Here is a 20,624-nt window from a genome sequence, read left to right as displayed (position 1 = left end):
AAAAATAGTTTCCTTCCAGCTCTTCACAGGATTCCCTCACATCTTCACTGTCACCTTCTCAAAGAAGCCTTCCCTGCTTACCTTGTGGAACCTAGCACCCCCTCATCACACTATACTCATATCCTATTTTACTTTTCTTTATAGCAGGAATAATTTAAACTATATAAATTTACTTGTCTCTTTAGTTTGTGGGTATTTTGAAGACAGGGGTTTCAATCATCTTATTCACTGATATACTCCAAGCAACTAGCAGGTGCTCAATAAATATTTGTTGAGTAAATTGGATAGTGGATTGACACACAGAACATCTTCTCAGTCCTGCCTCCCATCTCCTTATACACACACACACGCGCGCGCGCACACACACACACACACACACACAACAGGGGGAAGTTCTCATCAAGCTCACCATTTTTTTAAAAATTTTTTTTAACGTTTTATTTATTTTTGAGACAGAGAGAGACAGAGCATGAACAGGGAAGGGTCAGAGAGAGAGGGAGACACAGAATCGGAAGCAGGCTCCAGGCTCTGAGCCATCAGCCCAGAGCCCGACGCGGGGCTCGAACTCACGGACCACGAGATCGTGACCTGAGCCGAAGTCGGACGCTTAACCGACTGAGCCACCCAGGCGCCCCAAGCTCACCATTTTTTAAAGTTTATTTATTTACTTTGAGAGAGAGAGAGTGAGCAACAGAGAGCGAGAGTGAGAGCAAGAGTGAAAGCGAGAGCAAGAGAGAGACAGAGAGAGAGAGAGAGAGCATGAGCCGGGGAGGGGCTGAGAGAGAGAGGGAGACAGAGAATCCCAAGCAGGCTCCCTGATGTCAGCGTGCAGCCCGACACAGGGCTCAATCTTACGAACTGTGAGATGATGACCTCAGCCGAAATGAAGAATCAGACGTTTAACCAATTGAACCACCCAGCCACCCTTGGGCTCCTAAAGAACCTGCCTGTGTCCTGCCCCAAATTGCACGGCTGTCATTATGGTAGCCACACAGTTAGAAGCTGCACTCACGGGTCTTTTTTGGAGGCAGAAGGTGTTAGAGCACCTGATACCCCATGTGGAAATGTACTTCAAGGGAAAAGGGAGATTTGGGGCCTGGCCTTGGACAAGCTGGATTTCAAGTCAAATATGTTAGAGAAAACCATTTTATTGAACAGTAAGAAATCCCACTGGGGCTAAGAAGGACTGGGAATGAAGGAGCGCGTGAGCCTCAGTGGTGGCGCCACCCAACTCTCCATTTTCTTCCTGCTCTGGGGAGCGGGTCTTCCTGGGTTTCCTTATTCTGCCTCCTGCCACTCCAGACAAGGGGCTCCCTCAGTAGACCCAGATTGCTTTTTTCAGTTTAAAAAAGTCCAGCTCCTCTTGGTTTAATTGGTGACTGCTGGCAATGACTCAGGGCAAGAGTCCATCTGATGGACTGAGTCCCTGCTAAGGCCACTCTGAACCCTCCCTCTGCTCCTGCATCCTCCTTGGTTCAAAGAGTGCAAACTTTGCTTTCTTCTTCCCGAGAAGGGACTCTACAGGATTGAGTGGAGAAACATCAGGTTTTCTTCCAGGCCAGTTTTGGCTCTGGGATGTTCAGAGCAGGCTTTCATTTCAAACCTCAGCTTCTATGGCTCCTTGCCCATGGCCAGTTAGTATGGAAGGAGGCTCCTGGCTGAAGAAGGCTCCGACAGAATGGCTCAGGTTCTAATCTCCAGTGGTGGGCAGTGGGGGGTCACTTCATTAAGAGGCATTAGCTGTCTTAGGCAGTTAAATGTTTGCCATTCCTGTAAAGTGGCTCAGTCAGCAAGCTTCTTTGGGGTCATCCTCCTGCCACCATGCTTCAATCGCCGAATTTTGGGGCTGGAGCAACGTACGTCTTTATTTGACTCTGCCATAGCTCGACGTCTTTTGGGAGCCTGGCTGGGAATTGGTTTCTCTGCTTCTGTCTTTGCTGGGGTGGCCACAGGAGCATCCCCATAGGTCCGGTAGCCACCAACCAGGCAGTACGTCTCCCCATGCCAGCCCACCTGGGTTTCTCCACACCCTCGGTAGAGGACATGGTAGTGACCAGGTGTAGGAGAAGAGGGAGCCCCTGCTGTTGGAAAGAAAATCAGATCTAATCAGTCATTTCTGCTGTATACAGTGTCCTGCCAGGACCTACCCTCTCATGTCTCTCCCAGTTTCTGGCTGAAGACCTTTAATCTGCTTGGTATTCAAAACACAGCCTTGGCCAGTCACCCCAATGAGTCCCCTAGAGAAGGAACATGGCTGCAAAGGTGATTCTCTGGAGCTCATGGCAGCAGCAGGAGACCTGGAAATCTGTTCCCCATTCTCAGAGGACACAGTAGAGCCTGAAAACAGTTGCAACCAGGATCCCCTCCATCTTTCCCTTCCATAGGGGGGAAATTCCTAAGGTCTATAACTTCTGAAGCTTTAATGGAAATACCTTTCAAGTGTTGGAAAAAATAACCTAAAATAAATGGATTAAGAAACCCTCCCATCTCCTCTTGGGCAACTCCTCTTGGGCCCCATTCATACTGCCTGTTTCAACCACACTGTCCTCTAGCCCTCTAATATTTTTATCTAGATTAGAAAATGGCCAAATACTAAGGCAGAATGATCAGGAGGTTCAAAGACAGATTCTGGGTAGCGTCTAGGCTCACATCAACCCAATCTCCTGGGACACCATTTCATCAACCCTCCAGTCTTGGTATCACTTCATCACTCTCCTTGGCTCTTTTGTTCTGCCCGTGCACATGACACCACCACCCTTACCCCAGTACTCAGCAGCTCTGTCTGGGGTGTGTTTGAGGGGCCCCATGTGGATGTTTACACGACAGCATGGTGAAGGTGCCTGGGTTTGAAGGGGAGGTTCATGAGCGGACCTCAATGGTTCTTCCTCAAACTGCTCCATTTCTTACCTGCCAACAAAAATTCGCTCGACTATTGCTAAGAGGCCGATCAGGAAAGTGTCAGAATGGAAGCAACTTGTAGCCCAAAAGGGAAAGCTACAATTATGAAGTTTAGAAGCTTTCTGAATAGTTGCCCAGGGATGACATTTTACGTGTCTTCGGCAATGAGCAGGAACACTGTAGGTCCCTGAGGGCTATTACTTACAGTTGGAGAAGCTCAGAGGTGCGGCGGGCAAGCCCCAAAGCAACATGTGGCAGCCATGTGAAGTTATGTGTACACCAGTGACTCTTGTACAGATTCCTGGCCTACGCTCACCTGCTGTGCTGCCCTCCCAGGGGACAGAGGACAAATTAGAATGAATATAGAAGATCCGGTCAGACATTCTCTCTCAGGCATCCAAACAGACTGGTATCTGGTAGAGAACTGGTAGGGAAGCTTTCCTGAAAGCACCACGTTTGTGTAGTTACCCTGTCATGGTAACTGTGAAAAGGCCTGTGAGGTCATCACTACCCAGTGAGGTCACATAAGGAATCTGTGACTTGAGGGGCAGCTTTTAGGCTCTCTGAGTTTTAATGGAGGAGAGCAGAGTGGAGGCAGAGGAACACTCTGCCTGGGCCCTCCCATCTTTCTCCTCACCCAGCCACTCCCTGTGGAGCATACCTATAGGCCGGCACAGCCCCAGGGACCAAAAGAGGGCAAGAGAAACCCACATTCTGCCATTGGCTTGAGAGGAAAGATTAACCTAAGACACAGCCTGGTTGTATGGTACTGACCCTAAGTATTCAATAGCTAGACAGGCAGAAATTTGTGTGGAAGGCTCCTTGGCAGTGGGCCTGAAAGACAAGTTAGATTTGGACCCATGGAGAGCTGAGGGAAGACATTCCAGCTGGGAATAATAGAAGCAAAGACAAGCTCTTACTGAACTTGTCGTGCCCCAAATGTAAATTCACATACCCCTCACGTTTTTACAACTGAGGGCTCAAAAAACCAGGAGGTTAAGGGGCCTAGCCAAGGTTCCACAGGTAGTGGAGAAGTGTTCTGCTGGACGGTAGGGCTTCATGTTGGGCTCTGGATTTATACCCGATAGAAATGTGTGGGCAAGCTCATCACATTTCAAAGTGACACTGGGAGAGATATCAAACGTGTTCCAAGGCAAAATGAGGGTCCTGAATGGCTTCACAAAGTGGGAATAGTGGGCCCATTTTAATATAAAATTCAAAACAAATTCATGACAAAATGACACAACACAAAATGACAACCTAATCATTACATTCATCTCTCCCCCCAAAAGGCAAATACTGTATTAACAATGCTACTACCACCATGAAAGGATGAAGCTTAGGATGGGCTTAGGAGAAGTCCAGGTGAAAAACGTGGTCAAACTGTAAGAGGTGTTACTGTGTTGGCTGGATCCTCCTGAGAGGAGGAGTAAATAGATCACTCTGCCCTTAGCCTGATCAGGCCTATAGGAAGGAACCATATTTGGGCCCGACTTTGATACAGTGCAGCCAAGGACTTCCTAGCAATGAGAGATAACCTTCTTTGTGAGGGGGCCCCCTGTTGCCGACCTCGAACATGCAAAGATGGGATGCTTGTTTCCTGGGGCAGTTGGGAAGGAGATATGTCCCGGAGGTAGAGAATGATTAGACCACTATTTTAGAGGTTGGGCAACCCTGGTTGAGAACCACATCATTTTCTATTCCTAAGTTGCTTGAATTAGTGTGATGCAAGTTAGGACACACAAAATCAGGTCTGCCCCTAGGGAGTGCTAGGAGGTAAAATGTGAAGGGGAGAGCTCTGGAGGAGGTTCATTCTGGCAGGTGGGCCAGCATAAGACCACTTAGATTCTCCAAGGCTCCAGAGAGATTATTGTCTGGGAACATCACTCTGACCTGGTGGGGTTACTGATACCTTATCAGGACCTGGCTGGGTCTCTGGGGAAAGCAGAATGGCATAGACAAATGGTTCTGAGCTCAGGAATCTGTACTTTAAAAAAAAAAAAAAAAAGACTATTTTTAAGTAATCTCTCCCTCCATTGTGAGGCCTGAACTCACAACCCTGAGATCAAGAGTCGCATGCTCTAGTGACTGAGTCAGCCAGGGGCCCCTGGAATCTGTACTTTAGACAAGCCTCCTGGGCAGTTTTGCCACACTGATTCATGGACAGAGTGACCAAATTTTGTCCAAATTGGGTTGCTTTTGAGAGTCCAAGTGGGCACTATTAAAAGTTGGTAAATAACTCAACCCCCAGTGCAGACAGACCAGATTCTATCATACTTACGCGTATGATTTTGAGCAAGTTGTTTTATCCCTCTGAGCCTCAAGTTTCCTCACATGAAAAAGAGAGCTATGATTATACATTTAGTACAACATTGTCTTCTGGCAAAGATTCCCATGGGTCCATTTCTTTTCTCTGCCTCCTTATCTGTTTCAGTGTGTAAGTATTTTTAAGTTGTTTTGTGCAGTATTATATTTGACCTCAGCTGCTCCTCATTACTTAGGCTTATATAATGCTGCAGAAGCCGGAACCTAGGAGATAGTGAGAGGAAGCTATATGCTTATTTTGCCAATTTTGTAAACAGTTTTGTTTCTCTTCTCTTCCCCTGCCGTGAAGAGATGAGAAAGAAGGTAGAGCCTGGAAATGCACACCAAGCAGTACTTTTGTGTCAGCCTGTTTTTTATTCTTCTGCCAGTACTTCCCAGAGAGATTTCACCAAGAATGCCCAAGCTTGCCATGGGCACTGTTGGTGAAGAAAATCTCTGTACTGCTAGTCACAACCCCTTTCCCTTCTCTGGGGGCTTAATGGATGTTTTGGGGGGCAGGAAATAAAATCTAAACGTTTATTAATTCAAACAGCAACTGAAAGAGCCTCTGTCCTAGGTGTGGTAGTCTGGAGTGTGAATCTTCTCACAGTTCAATGAACACATCATTTACTGTTAGAAACTATGACATAATACAAAGACAAAAATCTACTTTATTTTTCATGAGTCATGTGAAAGCCCACAAGGAATCATCCTCAGTAGCTCATTCTCTACATCTGGCCACATCTTACCTTTGGAAGCCAGATAGCAGCTCACCAGGGCTTCAAGGGGGGTGACTGGGCAGCCCAGGGCAGCCTACGATAAGTGTGCTCACCCACCCAGGACAAAGGGAAGGATCCCTGTTAATGTCATCATATTTAAGCCGGCTGCCATCAGATTTGCTGGGGCAAAGGCTCTCTCACTGAGGACCCTAGTCCTGGAAGGCTTCTCCTCCGGCGAGCTGCCAGCTCAATCTTCTGAACCAGGCTTACATCCCAGGGATGGGTTACAAAGCTGATGACAGTGCCAGGCACCTCACTCCCTACACGGCCCACCCTCCCGGCTCTGTGGATGTAGTCTTGCAGAGTGAGGGGGAAATCATAATTGACAACTAGGTCTACGTGGGAGCTGTCCAGGCCCCGAGAGGCTATGTCTGTGCAGAGAAGAATGTCTCGGGAGCCCTTCTGGAAGCACTGGAAGATACCGGCCCTCATTGAGGCCGGCATTTGTCCCTGCAGCCTTAGGTGTTGGATTTTGTGATCGTCCAGAATATATCCCAGCCAGTTCACAGTGCTTGAGCTGTTACAAAACACTAGAACAGTTCCGGAGGGGCCAGTCCTATATACTTTGTCATGTTGCTTGAGGATCTGCACTAATTCAGTCACCTTCTCTGCTCCCTTCAGCCTCATAAATGTCTGTCTGACATGAGGCATGATGCAGTGGAGCTTGGAGCTGGTAATGGTGGTCAGAGAGTCTGGGCTGGCAACTTTACTCAGCAGCTGGCCTACACCTTCGGGAAATGTGGCCCCCACCAGCACTAACTGAGCTTTGGGATTGAAGGGGTCTTTTAAGTCAGCTGGGCCTTCTGCTATATAGCTCTTCTCCAAGATGTAGTCCATTAGTTCCAGGAAGCTTTCATCCAAAAGCGTGTCTGCCTCATCCAATACCAAATAGGAGAGCTGCTTCAGGCTGATTAGTTGACTCTTCAAGGCCTTCCACAAAGCCCCTGGAGTGGCCACTAGTACATCTACTGGAGGTTGTTTGGACAGTTGCATTCGGATCCTACTCATGCCATGGCCTCCGCCTAGCTCCCGCACCTGAAGGCCCAAGGAGCTGCCCAAGGGCTGCGCCACGGCCCGCACCTGTTCGGCTAATTCTCGCGAAGGCACAAGGACCAGGCCTCGAGGAGCAGGCAGACTATGGGAGTCCAGGTTTGGTTGGCCCAAGAGCCGTTGAACCAGAGGTAGTAGGTATCCGAGAGTCTTGCCACTGCCGGTTTCCGCCGCGCAAAGGATGTGGCAGCCGCGAAGTAGGGAGGGGATGGTGCTTGACTGCACGGTTGTAGGCCGAACGACTTCAGGAGCAGCCTCCTGTAGAGCACGCAGCACGCGAGGTTCCAGACCCAGATCCGCGAAGCTGCTCTTGGACGAGAGGTTCCGAAGAGCCGGCGCCTCGTGTTGCGCACGCTCGATGGAGAAGTGGTCCCGGCGGGAGCGCCGATTTTTCCAGCCACGCGAAGCTAGTGGCGCGCTCTCCCACCGGCCCAGCGTGAGGCGCGCCGGCTGGTTCAACTCTGGCCGCCGCGCTGAGATCAGCAGCGGGCCAGGTCGCGCCAACACCAGCTGCTGGGGGCTCCGCCCGCTCTGCCGCTGTTCCTGCCGCCGCTGTAGAGCCCGCGGGATGCGCACCACGGGCAAGGGCTCGTCGGGACGGCGGACCACCAGGCCTCGTCGAGGAGCGAGAAGTAACCGAGATGCGAGCCACACCATCCGCGGCGGCCGTGTGAGATCCATAGTCCCTTTGGTGTAGGAGAGGCGCACGGCAATGACGTCACGGGCGCGCAAGAGCCTCGAGGACGGTGTCTGGCGTGGCTCAGTAAGGCTTGCGGAGTCGGCGAACCGTGAGGAAGGAGGGGGAATCTGTAAAGTTCAACTGTGGTGAGGTCTGTAGGTCTGAACCGGGGTTGGTGACATCCAGACCCGGACCAACCTTGGGGAAAAGGGTGCGATGGAGGCAGGCTCCCGGGTCTGGCGATAAGCGGCGATGGAGGCCTGGCCTCTTGGACCAGAGGGCGGAGGGCTTCTGGTGATCGGGAGTCCGATCCCTGCCATTCTCCTTTCTCGCTCTCACCGCACCTTTGATGACTTGTCCAGTGCTGGTCTCCTCCTGTAAATTCGGAGGGTGCGGTGGTGCCTCCCCAAATATGGTCCACGCGCAAGGTCTGGTAATAAATGTTTGTTGAGACTCTGAATGAATGGTCAGGCCTGGGGGACAAGACAAGAGCCAGATGTCTTAGATCTAGGCACTCCCATTCCTCTTGGCCGAGAGCTGAGAGCCGAGAGGGCAAGCTGATGGCCTCTTTGTGAAGTGGGAGGTAAGACCTTCAGGCTTTATTTCAAGCAGACCCTTCTCTTTATACCTTTCCCCTTCTTTTTCACTCTCCATTCTCTTGCCACCACTCCCAACTTTTCATTCTGAACCTTACATTCTTGCAGTCTGCTCACCTCTACCAGCATCCCAGTCAGATAGCTAAATTGCTTGAATAGTGGTGAGGAGGGTCCTTCTACTCTGCTGAGTGATCAGATATGTGGGTTGCCTCACATAGCCCTAGTCAGACACAATATTTTACTTGAATTCAGATGTTTAGGTTACAAAACCCCCATGTCTTTTTTGTCTTTCTCTGACTGACTTCTTTCACTTAACATTATACTTTCTAGATCATTCATCCATCCATGTTGTTGCTAATAGCAAGGTTTCATTCTTTATTAATTGCTGAATTATATATATATATGATATATGATATATATCGTATATATGTATATATATCGTATATATATACGATATATATCATATATATGTATCGTGTGTGTGTGTGTGTGTGTGTGTTTATGGTCTTTTTTTTTTTTTTTTCAAAGTTTATTTATTTTTGGGACAGAGAGAGACAGAGCATGAACGGGGGAGGGGCAGAGAGAGAGGGAGACACAGAATCGGAAACAGGCTCCAGGCTCTGAGCCATCAGCCCAGAGCCCGACGCGGGGCTCGAACTCACGGACCGCGAGATCGTGACCTGGCTGAAGTCGGACGCTTAACCGACTGCGCCACCCAGGCGCCCCTATGGTCTTTTTTTAAAAAAATTTTTTTTTCTTTCCAACGTTTATTTTTATTTTTGGGACAGAGAGAGACAGAGCATGAACGGGCGAGGGGCAGAGAGAGAGGGAGACACAGAATCGGAAACAGGCTCCAGGCTCTGAGCCATCAGCCCAGAGCCCGACGCGGGGCTCGAACTCACGGACAGCGAGATCGTGACCTGGCTGAAGTCGGACGCTTAACTGACTGCGCCACCCAGGCGCCCCTGGTCTTCTTTATTCAAATATCAAGGGACACTTAGGTTGCTTCCATGATTGGCTATTGTAAATAATGGTGCAATAAACATAGGGGTGCATATATTTTTTCAAATTAGTGTTTTCGTATTCTTTGGGTAAATACCCAGTAGTGGAATTGCTGGGTCATGTAGCAATTCTATTTTTAATTTTTTGAGGAATCTCCTTACTGTTTTCCACAGCGGTTATACCAGTTTGAATTCCCACCAACAGTGCAGGAGGGTTCCTTTTTCTCCACAGCCTCGCCAACAAATGTTGTTTCCAAAAAGATAAATACTTTTAAATTTTCAAATGCCATTTTGATATATAAGTAGACTTCCTGGAGAGTTACCTGTTGAATCAGCAGAGGAGAGAGTTTTGAGTAGTAACAGGGAACAGAGTCGTTGGATAGAGCAGTGACTCTGTAGTGAGGGTGATTTTGCATCCTTCCCTCCCTACTTGCCCGCCCCCCCCCCCCCCCCCCCCCCGCCCCAGGAGATTTTACAGAGGTTGGAGACATATTTAGTTGTCACATCTGGGAAGTTGCTACTGGCATCTAGTAGGTAGAGGCTGGGGATATTGCTAAACATTGTACAATGCATAGGAAAGCCCCTAACAAAAAATGATTATCTGACCAATACATGAATAGTGAGTTGTTGAGAAACCCTGCATACAGGATGAGGACTGAAGAGAGGCTGAGGTACATGTACTTTCCCTTTAGGTAGGCACATTTGGGAAGCTCTTGCACTGAGTCCGCCTCATCCCCAGAATCTGTAGCCAAGTACACTGATGCCATTGCTTGCTGTGCCCTTGAGATCAGGAACGTTGGGGACCCTGAAAATCATAAACGCAAGAAAAAGTGATTCAAGAGAGTGAAGCTGGAGAAGAGAAGTTTAGGGAGTACAAAACTGTCCTCATGTATTTGGGCAGTATACCAGATGGAAAAGAGATCAGGGGCACCTGGGTGGCTCAGTTGGTTAAGTGTCTGACTTTGGCTCAGGTCATGATCTCACAGTTTGTGAGTTTGAGCCCCACATTGGGCTCTCTGCTGTCAGCGCAGAGCCTGTTTTGGATACTGTCTCCCTCTCTCTGCCCCTCCCCTGCCCATACTCTCTCTCTCTCTCTCTCTCTCAAAAATAAATAAACATTAAAAAGAAAAGAAAAGAAAAGAGATGAGGTATGCTGTGAGGTATACCATTCCAGAAGGCAGAACTAGGACCTATAGGTAACTGGCAGATTCTGAATTTGATACAAAGAACTGCTGTAACAACTAGAATTGCCCATATCTTTGTTGACATTCTGAATGAATGGTCAGACAGATTGTAATTCTATACTACTTTTATGATTCTTTTCAAGGACTCAGGGCTCCTTGTTTCTTAGCTATGTATATCTAACTCAACAGGTTTTATCCATTTGCATGTGCCACTGCTTATTTCAGATGTAAAACAAAGACTTGATTTGCACAAAGCCAGAACAGATACATTAAAAGAATTATCAGAAAAGAATGCTACATAGGTATGTACTTGCGTTTGGGTTCTGTCCAAATATTTGGGGCAGGGAAGCTGATTAGCATATGGCTGCTTTCTCATCATGCTTGAGCCCTTACAATATGATTAACTCAGAATCTCATAAGGATTGGAATCTGTCTGAGCTGGTCTCTGCCTATGACCCTTAATTTCTTCTCAGTTCATCAGCCACTGAATAAGTCCCCTTTCTTTTCCTTCTGCTCACAGCAGACATTGAGTAACCTCTAGTTGTTATTGAGATACATGTTTTATAGTATAGTGCTCTAGAAATAAGAAAGGTTTACTTACTGTGGAAAGAATGTAAGCTCCTGGGAGTAGGGGCCTAACTTGGTAGTATTTTGTCCCAGGGCTGCCATGGTAATTCATATTGCCTGGTTACTCCGTAAGTTTTCAACGCAATTGTCCCTTGGATCTCAGCTGATAATGGTACAGTCATTCATTCATTTATTCATTCAGTAACTATTTCCTGAGCACCATGTATGTGCTGGGTACTATTCAAAGAGACGGTGAACAAAACAGGAGTTTACATTCTGACTTAATTCGTTTGGGGTAAGGCCTGAACATTGGTATTTAAAAAAAATTTTTTTTTTAAATGTTTATTCATCTTTTGAGACAGAGAGAGACAGAGCATGAACGGGAGAGGGTCAGAGAGCGAGGGAGACACAGAATCTGAAACAGGCTCCAGGCTCTGAGCTGTCAGCACAGAGCCCGACGCGGGGCTTGAACTCACGGACCATGAGATCAGACCTGGGCTGAAGTTGGACACTCAACCGACTGAACCACCCAGATGCCCCTGAACATTGGTATTTTTTTAAGCCTTTCAGATGATTCTAATGTGCTGCCAGGTTTGAGAATCACAATACTTATAAATAAGGCATTTTGAGAATTGCAAGGCATTATAAAAATGAAAAGTGGCTATTAGTATTCCTTCCCTGTTCTTTCATTTCCCAGCCTACATCAGTGCTGTTGTGTAAGTACTGGCCATTTTCTTTTCAGCTCTTGTCATTATATGCCTAGACTATTTCACCTTCTTTCTAATCCAACTCCTTATCTCCTTCCTGTCCTTTACCCTCCAGCCTATCGTCTGTTGTGCAAGTGATCTTCCTAAGCACAGCCATGGCCATGTCACCCCTTGACTCAAAAGCCATCAATGGATGCCCATGGCCTACAGCTTATCTCCTAGTCACTCTCCAGAATCTGGCTTCAACTTCATCTCCTGCTGCTTTCTTATCTGAATCTTGTTCACTCAAGTGGTAGCTCTCATTTGAGTAGGATAAAGAACTTACAGTCCTTTACTGGGTGAGCAAGAGAGTGGGGCGGCATTTGTCTGCTCTGTAACCAAAACTGGAGGTACAAGGCACTTTATTTTTATTTACTTATTTATTTAATTTTATTTAGTTAATTATTTATTTTTTAATTTACATCCAAGTTAGTTAGCGTATAGTGCAACAATGATTTCAGTAGATTTCTTAATGCCGCTTACCCATTTAGCCCATCCCCCCTCCCACAGTCCCTCCAGCAACCCTGTCTTTGTTTTCTATATTTAAGAGTCTCTTATGTTTTGTCCCCCTCCCTGTTTTTATGTTATTTTTACTTCCATTCCCTTATGTTCATCTGTTTTGTCTCTTAAAGTCCTCATATGAGTGAAGTCATATGATATTTGTCTTTCTCTGGCTGACTAATTTTGCTTAGCATAATACCCTCTAGTTCCATCCATGTAGTTGCAAATGGCAAGATTTCATTCTTTCTGATTGCCAAGTAATACTCCATTGTGTGTGTGTGTGTACCACATCTTTTTAAAAAAAATTTTTTTTTTAACGTTTATTTATTTTTGAGAAGAGAGAGACAGAGCATGAGCAGGGGAGGAGAGAGAAAGAGGGAGACACAGAATCTGAAGCAGGATCCAGGCTCTGAGCTGTCAGCACAGAGCCCGATGTGGGGCTTGAACTCACAGACCGCGAGATCATGACCTGAGTCGAAGTCGGACGCTTAACCGACTGAGCCACCCAGGCGCCCCTACCACATCTTCTTTATCCATTCATCCATCGATGGACATTTGGGCTATTTCCATACTTTGGCTGTTGTCAATAGCGCTGCTATAAACACTGGGGTGCATGTTCCCCTTCGAAACAGCATACCTGTGTCTCTTGGATAAATACCTAGTAGCCCAATTGCTGGATCATAGGGTAGTTTTATTTTTAAATTTTTGAGGAACCTCCATACTGTTTCCAGAGTGGCTGCACCAGTTTGCATTCCCACCAGCAGTGCAAAAGAGATCCTCTTTCTCTGCATCCTCACCCCCATCTGTTGTTGCCTCAGTTGTTAGTGTTAGCCATTCTGACAGGTGTGAGGTGGTATCTCATTGTGATTTGATTTGTATTTCCCTGTGATGAGTGATGTTGAACATCTTTTCATGTGTCGATTGGCCATCTGGATGTCTTCTTTGGATAAGTGTCTATTCATGTCTTTTTCCCATTTCTTCACTGGGTTATTTGTTTCTTGGGTGTTGAGTTTGATAAGTTCTTTATAGATTTTGGATACTAACCCTTTAGCTGGTATGTTATTTGATATGTCATTTGCAAACACCTTCTCCCATTCCATCGGTTACGTTTTAGTTTTTCTGATTGTTTCCTTTGCTGTGCAGAAGCTTTTTATCTTGATGAGGTCCCAAAGTTCATTTTTGCTTTTGTTTCCCTTGCCTCCAGAGACGTGTTGAGTAAGAAGTTGCTGTGGCCAAGGTCAAAGAGGTTTTTGCCTGCTTTCTCCTCTAAGATTTAAAAAAAAATTTTTTTAATGTTTATTTATATTTGAGAGAGAGAGAGAGAGGGAGGGGCAGAGAGAGAAGGAGACACAGAGTCTGAAGCAGGCTCCAGGCTCTGAGCTGTCAGCACCGAGCTTGACACGGGGCTCGAACTCACAAACTGCGAGATCATGACCTGAGCTGAAGTCAGACGCTTAACTGAGCCACTCACGTGCCCCTCTCCTCTAAGATTTTGATGGCTTTCTGTCTTACATTTAGGTTTTTCATCCATTTTGAGTTTATTTTTGTGTATGGTGTAAGAAAGTGGTCCAGGTTCATTTTTCTGCATGTTGCTGTCCAGTTTTCCCAACACCACTTGCTGAAGAGACTGTCTTTATTTCATTGGATGCTCTTTCCTGCTTTATCAAAGATTAGTTGGCCATATGTTTGTGGGTCCATATCTGGGTTCTTTATTCTGTTCCATTGATCTGAGTGTCTGTTCTTGTGCCAGTACCATATTGTCTTGATGATTACAGCTTTGTAATGCAGCTTGAAACCTGGGACTGTGATGCCTCCAGCTTTGGTTTTCAAGATTGCTTTGGCTATTTGGGGTCTTTTCTGGCTCCATACAAATTTTGGGAGTGTTTGTTCTAGCTCTGTGAAGAATGCTGGTGTTATTTTGATAGGGGTTGTGATGAGGCACTTTAAATGCTCTGTGATAGAGCACATTTGTCTTTGATAGAGCTCTTCTGTGGCTGAAGCATGAACCATAAATTCTCGTTGCCACTTGACTTGTTAACTTCTTTTTACAACCAACTCTAAACACCTACATTATGCCAGACTGTGTGCTCTGTGACAGGACCTGGTGATGAGCAAGGTGCAGTGCTTGCTTTCACCTTGTGATGTGGGAGGCAGATTGATAGTTAGTTGCTCTTGGAATTACAAGAGTGTACTTAATGCTAAGAAAGACATGAGCTAAGAGGAGGTGCCCTTACTCTGGAAGGTAAGTGTCAGGGAAGGCTTTCTGGAGCAGGTGACATCTGTACTGAGGTTCTGAAAGGCTACTGGAAGTCAGCCAGGTGGGGGAATAGGAATGTGTGTTCTATGTAGGGGCAACTTGTTCAGAGAGAGAGAGAGCAGGCCATTTGGGAACTAGAAATACTTGAGAATAGCTGAAGCTTAGCATGGGGGAGGTAAGAGGGCAGGAGGCAAGTGATGAAAGATAGTGCTTCCGAGGAAGGCAGGGGGAGGACTTGTTTGCAATATTAAGGAGCTGCAACTTAATTCTAAGGGCAAGAATTCCATTTGGAGAATGGAATATCTTGTCCTGATTTGTGTTGTTTTTTTTTTTTTTTTTTTTTTTTTTTTTTAAGACCATTTTTCTCCTTTTATTAGAATTTTTCTTTCTCTCAAAATTTTTTTATCTAAAAACAAACAAAAAAAAAAAAAGGAAAAAAGAAAAACAAAAAATTATTGGAAACATCATGGTTCAAGTGGGGAGAAAGGAGAGGAGCATGGAGCGGAAGCTCCAAGCGTCTCCAGAGAAAGTCCTCACCCTCGAAGTGCCCTCTCTGGGGGGAGAGCAGAGCCGAGACAACCCCCCAACGCCCGGCCTCCGTCTGGAGAAGAGGGCAGAGTCACAGTGGTCCGAGGGCCAGAGGGGCTGGAGGGATCACAGGAAGTAATCGGCCACGGGTTTCTTGGAGGGGCTGATTTGTGTTTTGAAAGACTCCTCTGACTGCTGGAAAGAACATAAATTGAACATAATGAGCCTGGAAGCAGAGACTGGTTTGCAGGCTGTTGCCATCATTCACTTGATAGGTGGCAGTGGCAGAACCGAGAAGCTCCTTGAAGTCAAGAGCTTAGTTCTTTCCATTTCTTTACCTTCAACACCCCACACAGTGTCTTGATCCTAGAAGAACTGGTAGATGTTTGTTGATGTAATCATAGAATGTGTTGCAAGTGTAAAAAGCCTGATAATGAGAGCAGTTAACATTTAACCCTTACAGGGGCGCCGGGGTGGCTCAGTCGGTTGAGCATCTGACTTCGGCTCAGGTCATGATCTCAAGGTTCGTGAGATCGAGCCCTGTGTCAGGCTCTGTGCTGACAGCTCGGAGCCTGGAGCCTGCTTCATTCAGATTCTGTGTCCCACTCTCTCTCAGCACCACCCCTGCTTGTGCTCTGTCTCTCTCTGTCTTTCAAAAATGAATAAACATAAAAAACAAAACATTTAACCCTTACTCTGTGTTGAGAACTATTGTGTGTCCTAGAATTGACTCTTCACAGTGTCTCACCTGACATAGATTCTGCTGGAGCCTCATTCTAAAGAGAGAAGCTGAGCCTCTACTAGGTTAATTCATTCTAGAGAGGGAGGCTGAGCCTCCACTAGGTTAATGCATCTGCCTGGGGCATAGTTGGGATTCCACTGCAGGTCTGTCTGATTCCAGAGATCAGAATCTTAATGGTGATATGCTATATCACCTCTTTGTCTTACAAATATAATAGATTGCTTCAATTTTTTTCTTGTCTACACAGGTTTGAGTGGGAAATAGGATAATTCTCTAAATATTTAATCCTAATTGACTGTCATTTTAACTCTAAATTTGTATTTTAAAGAAATTGCTTTTTAAATTTTTTTTTTTCAACGTTTATTTATTTTGGGGACAGAGAGAGACAGAGCATGAACGGGGGAGGGGCAGAGAGAGAGGGAGACACAGAATCGGAAACAGGCTCCAGGCTCTGAGCCATCAGCCCAGAGCCCGACGCGGGGCTCGAACTCCCGGACCGCGAGATCGTGACCTGGCTGAAGTCGGACGCTTAACCGACTGCGCCACCCAGGCGCCCCAAGAAATTGCTTTTTAAGCAAGGTCGTAGTCTACAGGAAAATTTACATGGATGGGACTGGTAAAGTTTTTTCCACTCATTGCTTTTCCTGAATACTGTTATCTTCAATCTGAAGGCATTATAACTAATGGAATTTTGTATTCATGCGACTGAAGTTAAGGTTATAGTCTGAGAAGGCAATCAAAACTGTCATAGAGAAGACCAGCCCTTCCTTGAAAGAATGGTAGAGAGATTGTTTCTGTTTGTGCTAAAATGGTGATCTGGGTGTGATCTCAGGGCCGGGTGAATGGTTGTGCCAGTAGCTGGGAAAGGGTAGGGCTGCCTAGCTTCTCTGAGAGGAGCCTTCGTGGAGGCAGGCCCTGTCAGGCACTGCTGGCCTGGTGCCAGAGGGAGTTCCTGGATCAACCACGCTGCAGGAGGGTGTCCTCAGCCACCAGAGAGGTGAGTGTTCAGTCACACCTTCCTTACAAAGCAGCTGCTAAGGGGCAAGTGCTGGGCTCCGTGCTAAAGCCTGGCAGTAAACTAGACAGCCACGCTCCTGTCTTTATGGAACTTGTTGTGCTGGTGATCTAGAGGACCAGCTAAGGGTTAAAGAAGAGACCACACAAATAAGTGTGAACACATGGATTGTTACTGAGCTATCGGGAAGCACAAAGTGTTGTGAGAGCATGTGACCAGGGACCTGAAGTACGGTTGTCTGGTAGGAAAATGTCTCCAAAAAGGGGACATTCAAAGTCAAGAGGATCTTAGTGGGAGTGTGTGTGATTGAGTCGGGGAGAGTGTTCCAGACAGAGGACTGCGAGTACATGGGCCCCAGGGCAGCAGAGGTCTTGGTGTGGGAGACTTCCAAAGGTCAGTGTGGCCAGAGCAAGGAGAGTGAGTGGGAGAAAGGCTCAAGGTGAGCTGGAGACGTGGGCAGGGACAGGTCATGCAGGGCTTCTTGGGCCAGCAGAAGGGTTTGGGAGTTATCCTAAACTTAGTGGGAAGCCATTGAAGGGTATAAACAGGGGAATGGTATTATCAGAGTTGCCTTTTTCAAATGCCACGTAGTATCACAAAGAGGATAGGAGGAGGTAAGATTAGATTTGGGAGACCCATTAGGAGGCTGGCTTTGTGCACAGTGGTAGCACTGGAGATGGATAGCACTGGAGCAAAGCAGATGGATTAGAGTTATATTTTGAAGGTTGTTTCACAGGAGTTAGTGACAGATTGAATGTGGAGAATGTGGATTAATGATGAGTAATTGGGTGAATGGAGGTGCTAATTGCTGAAATGGGAAACATTTTCTCTCCATGTATTGGCCTGATTAATTCTCTCCCTTGAGATCTCGAATCAGAAACTATTTCTTTTTTTTTTTTTAATTTTTTTTTTCAACGTTTATTTATTTTTTTTGGGACAGAGAGAGACAGAGCATGAACGGGGGAGGGGCAGAGGAGAGGGAGACACAGAATCGGAAACAGGCTCCAGGCTCTGAGCCATCAGCCCAGAGCCCGACGCAGGGCTCGAACTCACGGACCGCGAGATCATGACCTGGCTGAAGTTGGACGCTTAACCGACTGCGCCGCCCAGGCGCCCCCAGAAACTATTTCTTAAGGGAAGCCTTCCTCAACCCCCATCCATCCCTTTCCTTCTGACACAAATTCCTAAATCCTCATGTCCTTCACATAGCACTGTACATGATTATAATTTCACACGTATTTCTAAGTTCCCTTTCTATAACCCTCTCTTCTACTGTACCTCCTTCTCCTCATCATTTTATTTCTAGTGCCAGCCAGTGGTTGGCATATCAGAGGGGCTCGATAAATTTCTGTTGAATGAATTAATGAAGACAGAGGAGGTGGCTTAGGAGGACAGATCAAGATCTTGTTTTGTGCATGTTTGGTATGAGATGCCCTTAAGATAGCCGGGTAGGGACGTGTTTTGAGCAGTTGGTATGAGATCACCAGCATTTTATCAACATTTTAAGCCATGGGAGTAAATAAACTTTCAAGGGAGGATGTGTGGAGTTAGAAGGAAAGAGGACTCAAGACTAAGGAAGAACCTCAACAGGTAAGTAGAGGAAGTGAAACCAGCAAAGAAGACTGAAAAGCAGGGCAGACTGGTGGGAGAAAAACCAGGAAAGTGTGGGGTCAGAGAAGCCCAGGGAGGAGAGAGATCAAGGAAGAGGGGAGTTTCAACCATGTCATAAGTAAGTGTCTGGTTGATTGCTCAACTTCCAGGTAATTGGTGACTTTAATTAGAGCAGTTTTGATAGAACAGTGGAGGTGGGGGCCAACCAGAATGGGCTGAATAGTAAAAAGAAAATGGAGACAGTATTAGTAATGGAGCAGAACACAGCATTGATTAGCCAGCTTTATGACTTTTTGGAGGGGTCCATATTTGCTTAGAATAAATAAATTAATATGAACAGTTCTCTCTGGGATATGGGATTTTGATTTTCTCCTTTTTATTCCTGTTGGCTCTACCTTCAAAGTATTTTTGGCATATGACCACTTCTCACCACCTGGCCTGAGCGACCATTATCTCATCTCTTGTGTTGGTTACTAAAGAGCCTTGTACCTGCTCTCCCTGTGTTTACTCTGGCCCCTAACAGACTGCTCTTTTTATAGCAATCACTGTGATCATGAGAAAACATGTTCAGTCATGCTACTCCTCTACTTGAAACCCTTTGCTGACTTCTATTTCATGAAGAGCTAACAAAGGCCATATGGGATCTGACCCTACCTGTTTACTGCTGTGACATCGTGTATCTGAGAAACATCGTGTAATGAGAAACATTAGTTTCTCTTCTCCTCTCTGTGTCCCAACCATGTTGGTCTCCTTGATGTTCTTCTAACATACCAGGCAAGCTCCTGCCCGAGGGCCTTTGCACTGGCTGTTTCTTCTGTGTATTCTTCTACTAGATATCAACTTGGCTAACTCATATCTTAGCTCAAATGTTATCTTCCTATTGAAGTCTATCTTGTTTTCCCTATTTATTTTATTTTGAGCTTTTTTTGGTTTGTTTATTTATTTATTTATTTTAAGAGAGAGAGAGAGAGAGAGCAAGAGCAAGAGCATAAGTGGGGGAGGAGTAGAGAGACAGGGAGAGACAAAATCCCAAGCACACTCTGTGCAGTCAGCACAGAGCCCGACGTGGGGCTTCATCTCATGAACCATGAGAACATGACCTGAGCCAAAATCAAGAGTTGGGCGCTAAACCAACTGAGCCACCCAGGTGCCCTGGTTTACCTATTTAAAATTTTATATTTTAATATAAATATTTTCATATTTTAATGTAAATATTTTCATATAAAATATACCATTGATATACCAATTATTTACATTTTTCCTGCTGGGGGTGTGGGGTAAATGGGTAAAGGTGGTCAAAAGGTATGAACTTCCAGTGAGAGGATAAATACGTTCTAGGGGTGTAATGTATAACATAGCGACTATAGTTGATAATTTTGTGTATTTGAAAGTTGTTAAGAGTAGATGTTAAAAGTTCTCATCACAAGAAAAAAATTATTAGTGTGTGAGGTGATGGACGTAACTTATTGTGGTAATCATTTTGTAGTATATATGTATATCAAATCACTTTGTTGTACACCTTGAACTGATACAGCATTATGTGTCAGTCACATCCCCAGTGTTTTCAATTTCCTTTCTCCCTGCTTTTTTAATCTGTAGCATTACCACTTTTCCAACATACTATATAGTTTGTTATGTATTGTTTTCTGCCTTTGTTCCCCTGCTAGATTGAAAGCTCTACCAGAGCAGCAATTTTTGTGTTTCATTCTCTGATGTATCAGACTAGGACAGTGACTGGCAACACTAGGCACTTAATAAGTTTTATTTATTTATTTATTTAATGTTTATTTTTATTTTTGAGAGAGAGAGTGAATGGGGGAGGGGCAGAGAGAGGGAGACAGGATTTGAAGCAGGCCCTGTGCTACAGAACCCAATGTGGGGCTCAAACTCATGAACCATGAGATCGTGACCTGAGCTGAAGTCAGAGGCTTAACCGATTGAGCCACCCAGGCGCCCCAATGAATATTCTTTAGATGAATGAATAAGGAAGCATTATTTTTGTGATCAGAGAAAAGGAAAACAAAGTCCTGTGTGTTGGAAAGAAGAGGAAAAGCCTGCCCTGGGTAACAGAAGAGATTTTTTTTCCCTTTTTTTTAATGTTTATTTATTTTTGAGAGAGAGAGAGAGAGGGAGAGAGAGAGACCCCAAGCAGGCTCCTCACTGTCA

At 45.9% G+C, this 20,624-nt stretch overlaps 3 protein-coding genes across 5 annotated transcripts in view; 1 reads left to right on the top strand and 2 right to left on the bottom strand.

Moving 5' to 3' along the window:
• Positions 1-1,557: 1,557 nt before the first annotated feature.
• On the bottom strand, positions 1,558-3,281 carry DPEP2NB (DPEP2 neighbor). Its single transcript, XM_030298980.1, has 2 exons — positions 3,215-3,281; positions 1,558-2,081 (listed from the first exon to the last, which is right to left on the bottom strand). The coding sequence occupies exons 1-2, from the start codon at positions 3,279-3,281 to the stop codon at positions 1,783-1,785; spliced, it is 366 nt and encodes a 121-aa protein (XP_030154840.1). The 3' UTR covers positions 1,558-1,782.
• A 2,367-nt stretch (positions 3,282-5,648) lies between these two features.
• On the bottom strand, positions 5,649-7,714 carry DDX28 (DEAD-box helicase 28). The gene has a single exon (XM_030298881.1). The coding sequence runs from the start codon at positions 7,710-7,712 to the stop codon at positions 6,093-6,095; it is 1,620 nt and encodes a 539-aa protein (XP_030154741.1). The 5' UTR covers positions 7,713-7,714; the 3' UTR covers positions 5,649-6,092.
• A 28-nt stretch (positions 7,715-7,742) lies between these two features.
• DUS2 (dihydrouridine synthase 2) overlaps positions 7,743-20,624 on the top strand; it is a 50,297-nt gene continuing 37,415 nt past the window's right edge. Inside the window, exon 1 of one of the 3 annotated variants that reach the window (XM_030298883.2) lies at positions 7,743-7,861. The gene's annotated coding sequence lies outside the window, so the exon portion shown is untranslated. The other 2 variants (XM_030298884.1, XM_030298885.1) reach the window with 2 other exon arrangements.

Source organism: Lynx canadensis, chromosome E2 (assembly GCF_007474595.2).
Source record: "Lynx canadensis isolate LIC74 chromosome E2, mLynCan4.pri.v2, whole genome shotgun sequence".
NCBI lineage: Eukaryota > Metazoa > Chordata > Mammalia > Carnivora > Felidae > Lynx > Lynx canadensis.
Note: the sequence above shows the minus strand (reverse complement) of the source record. Positions and strands in the feature narration are given on the sequence as shown.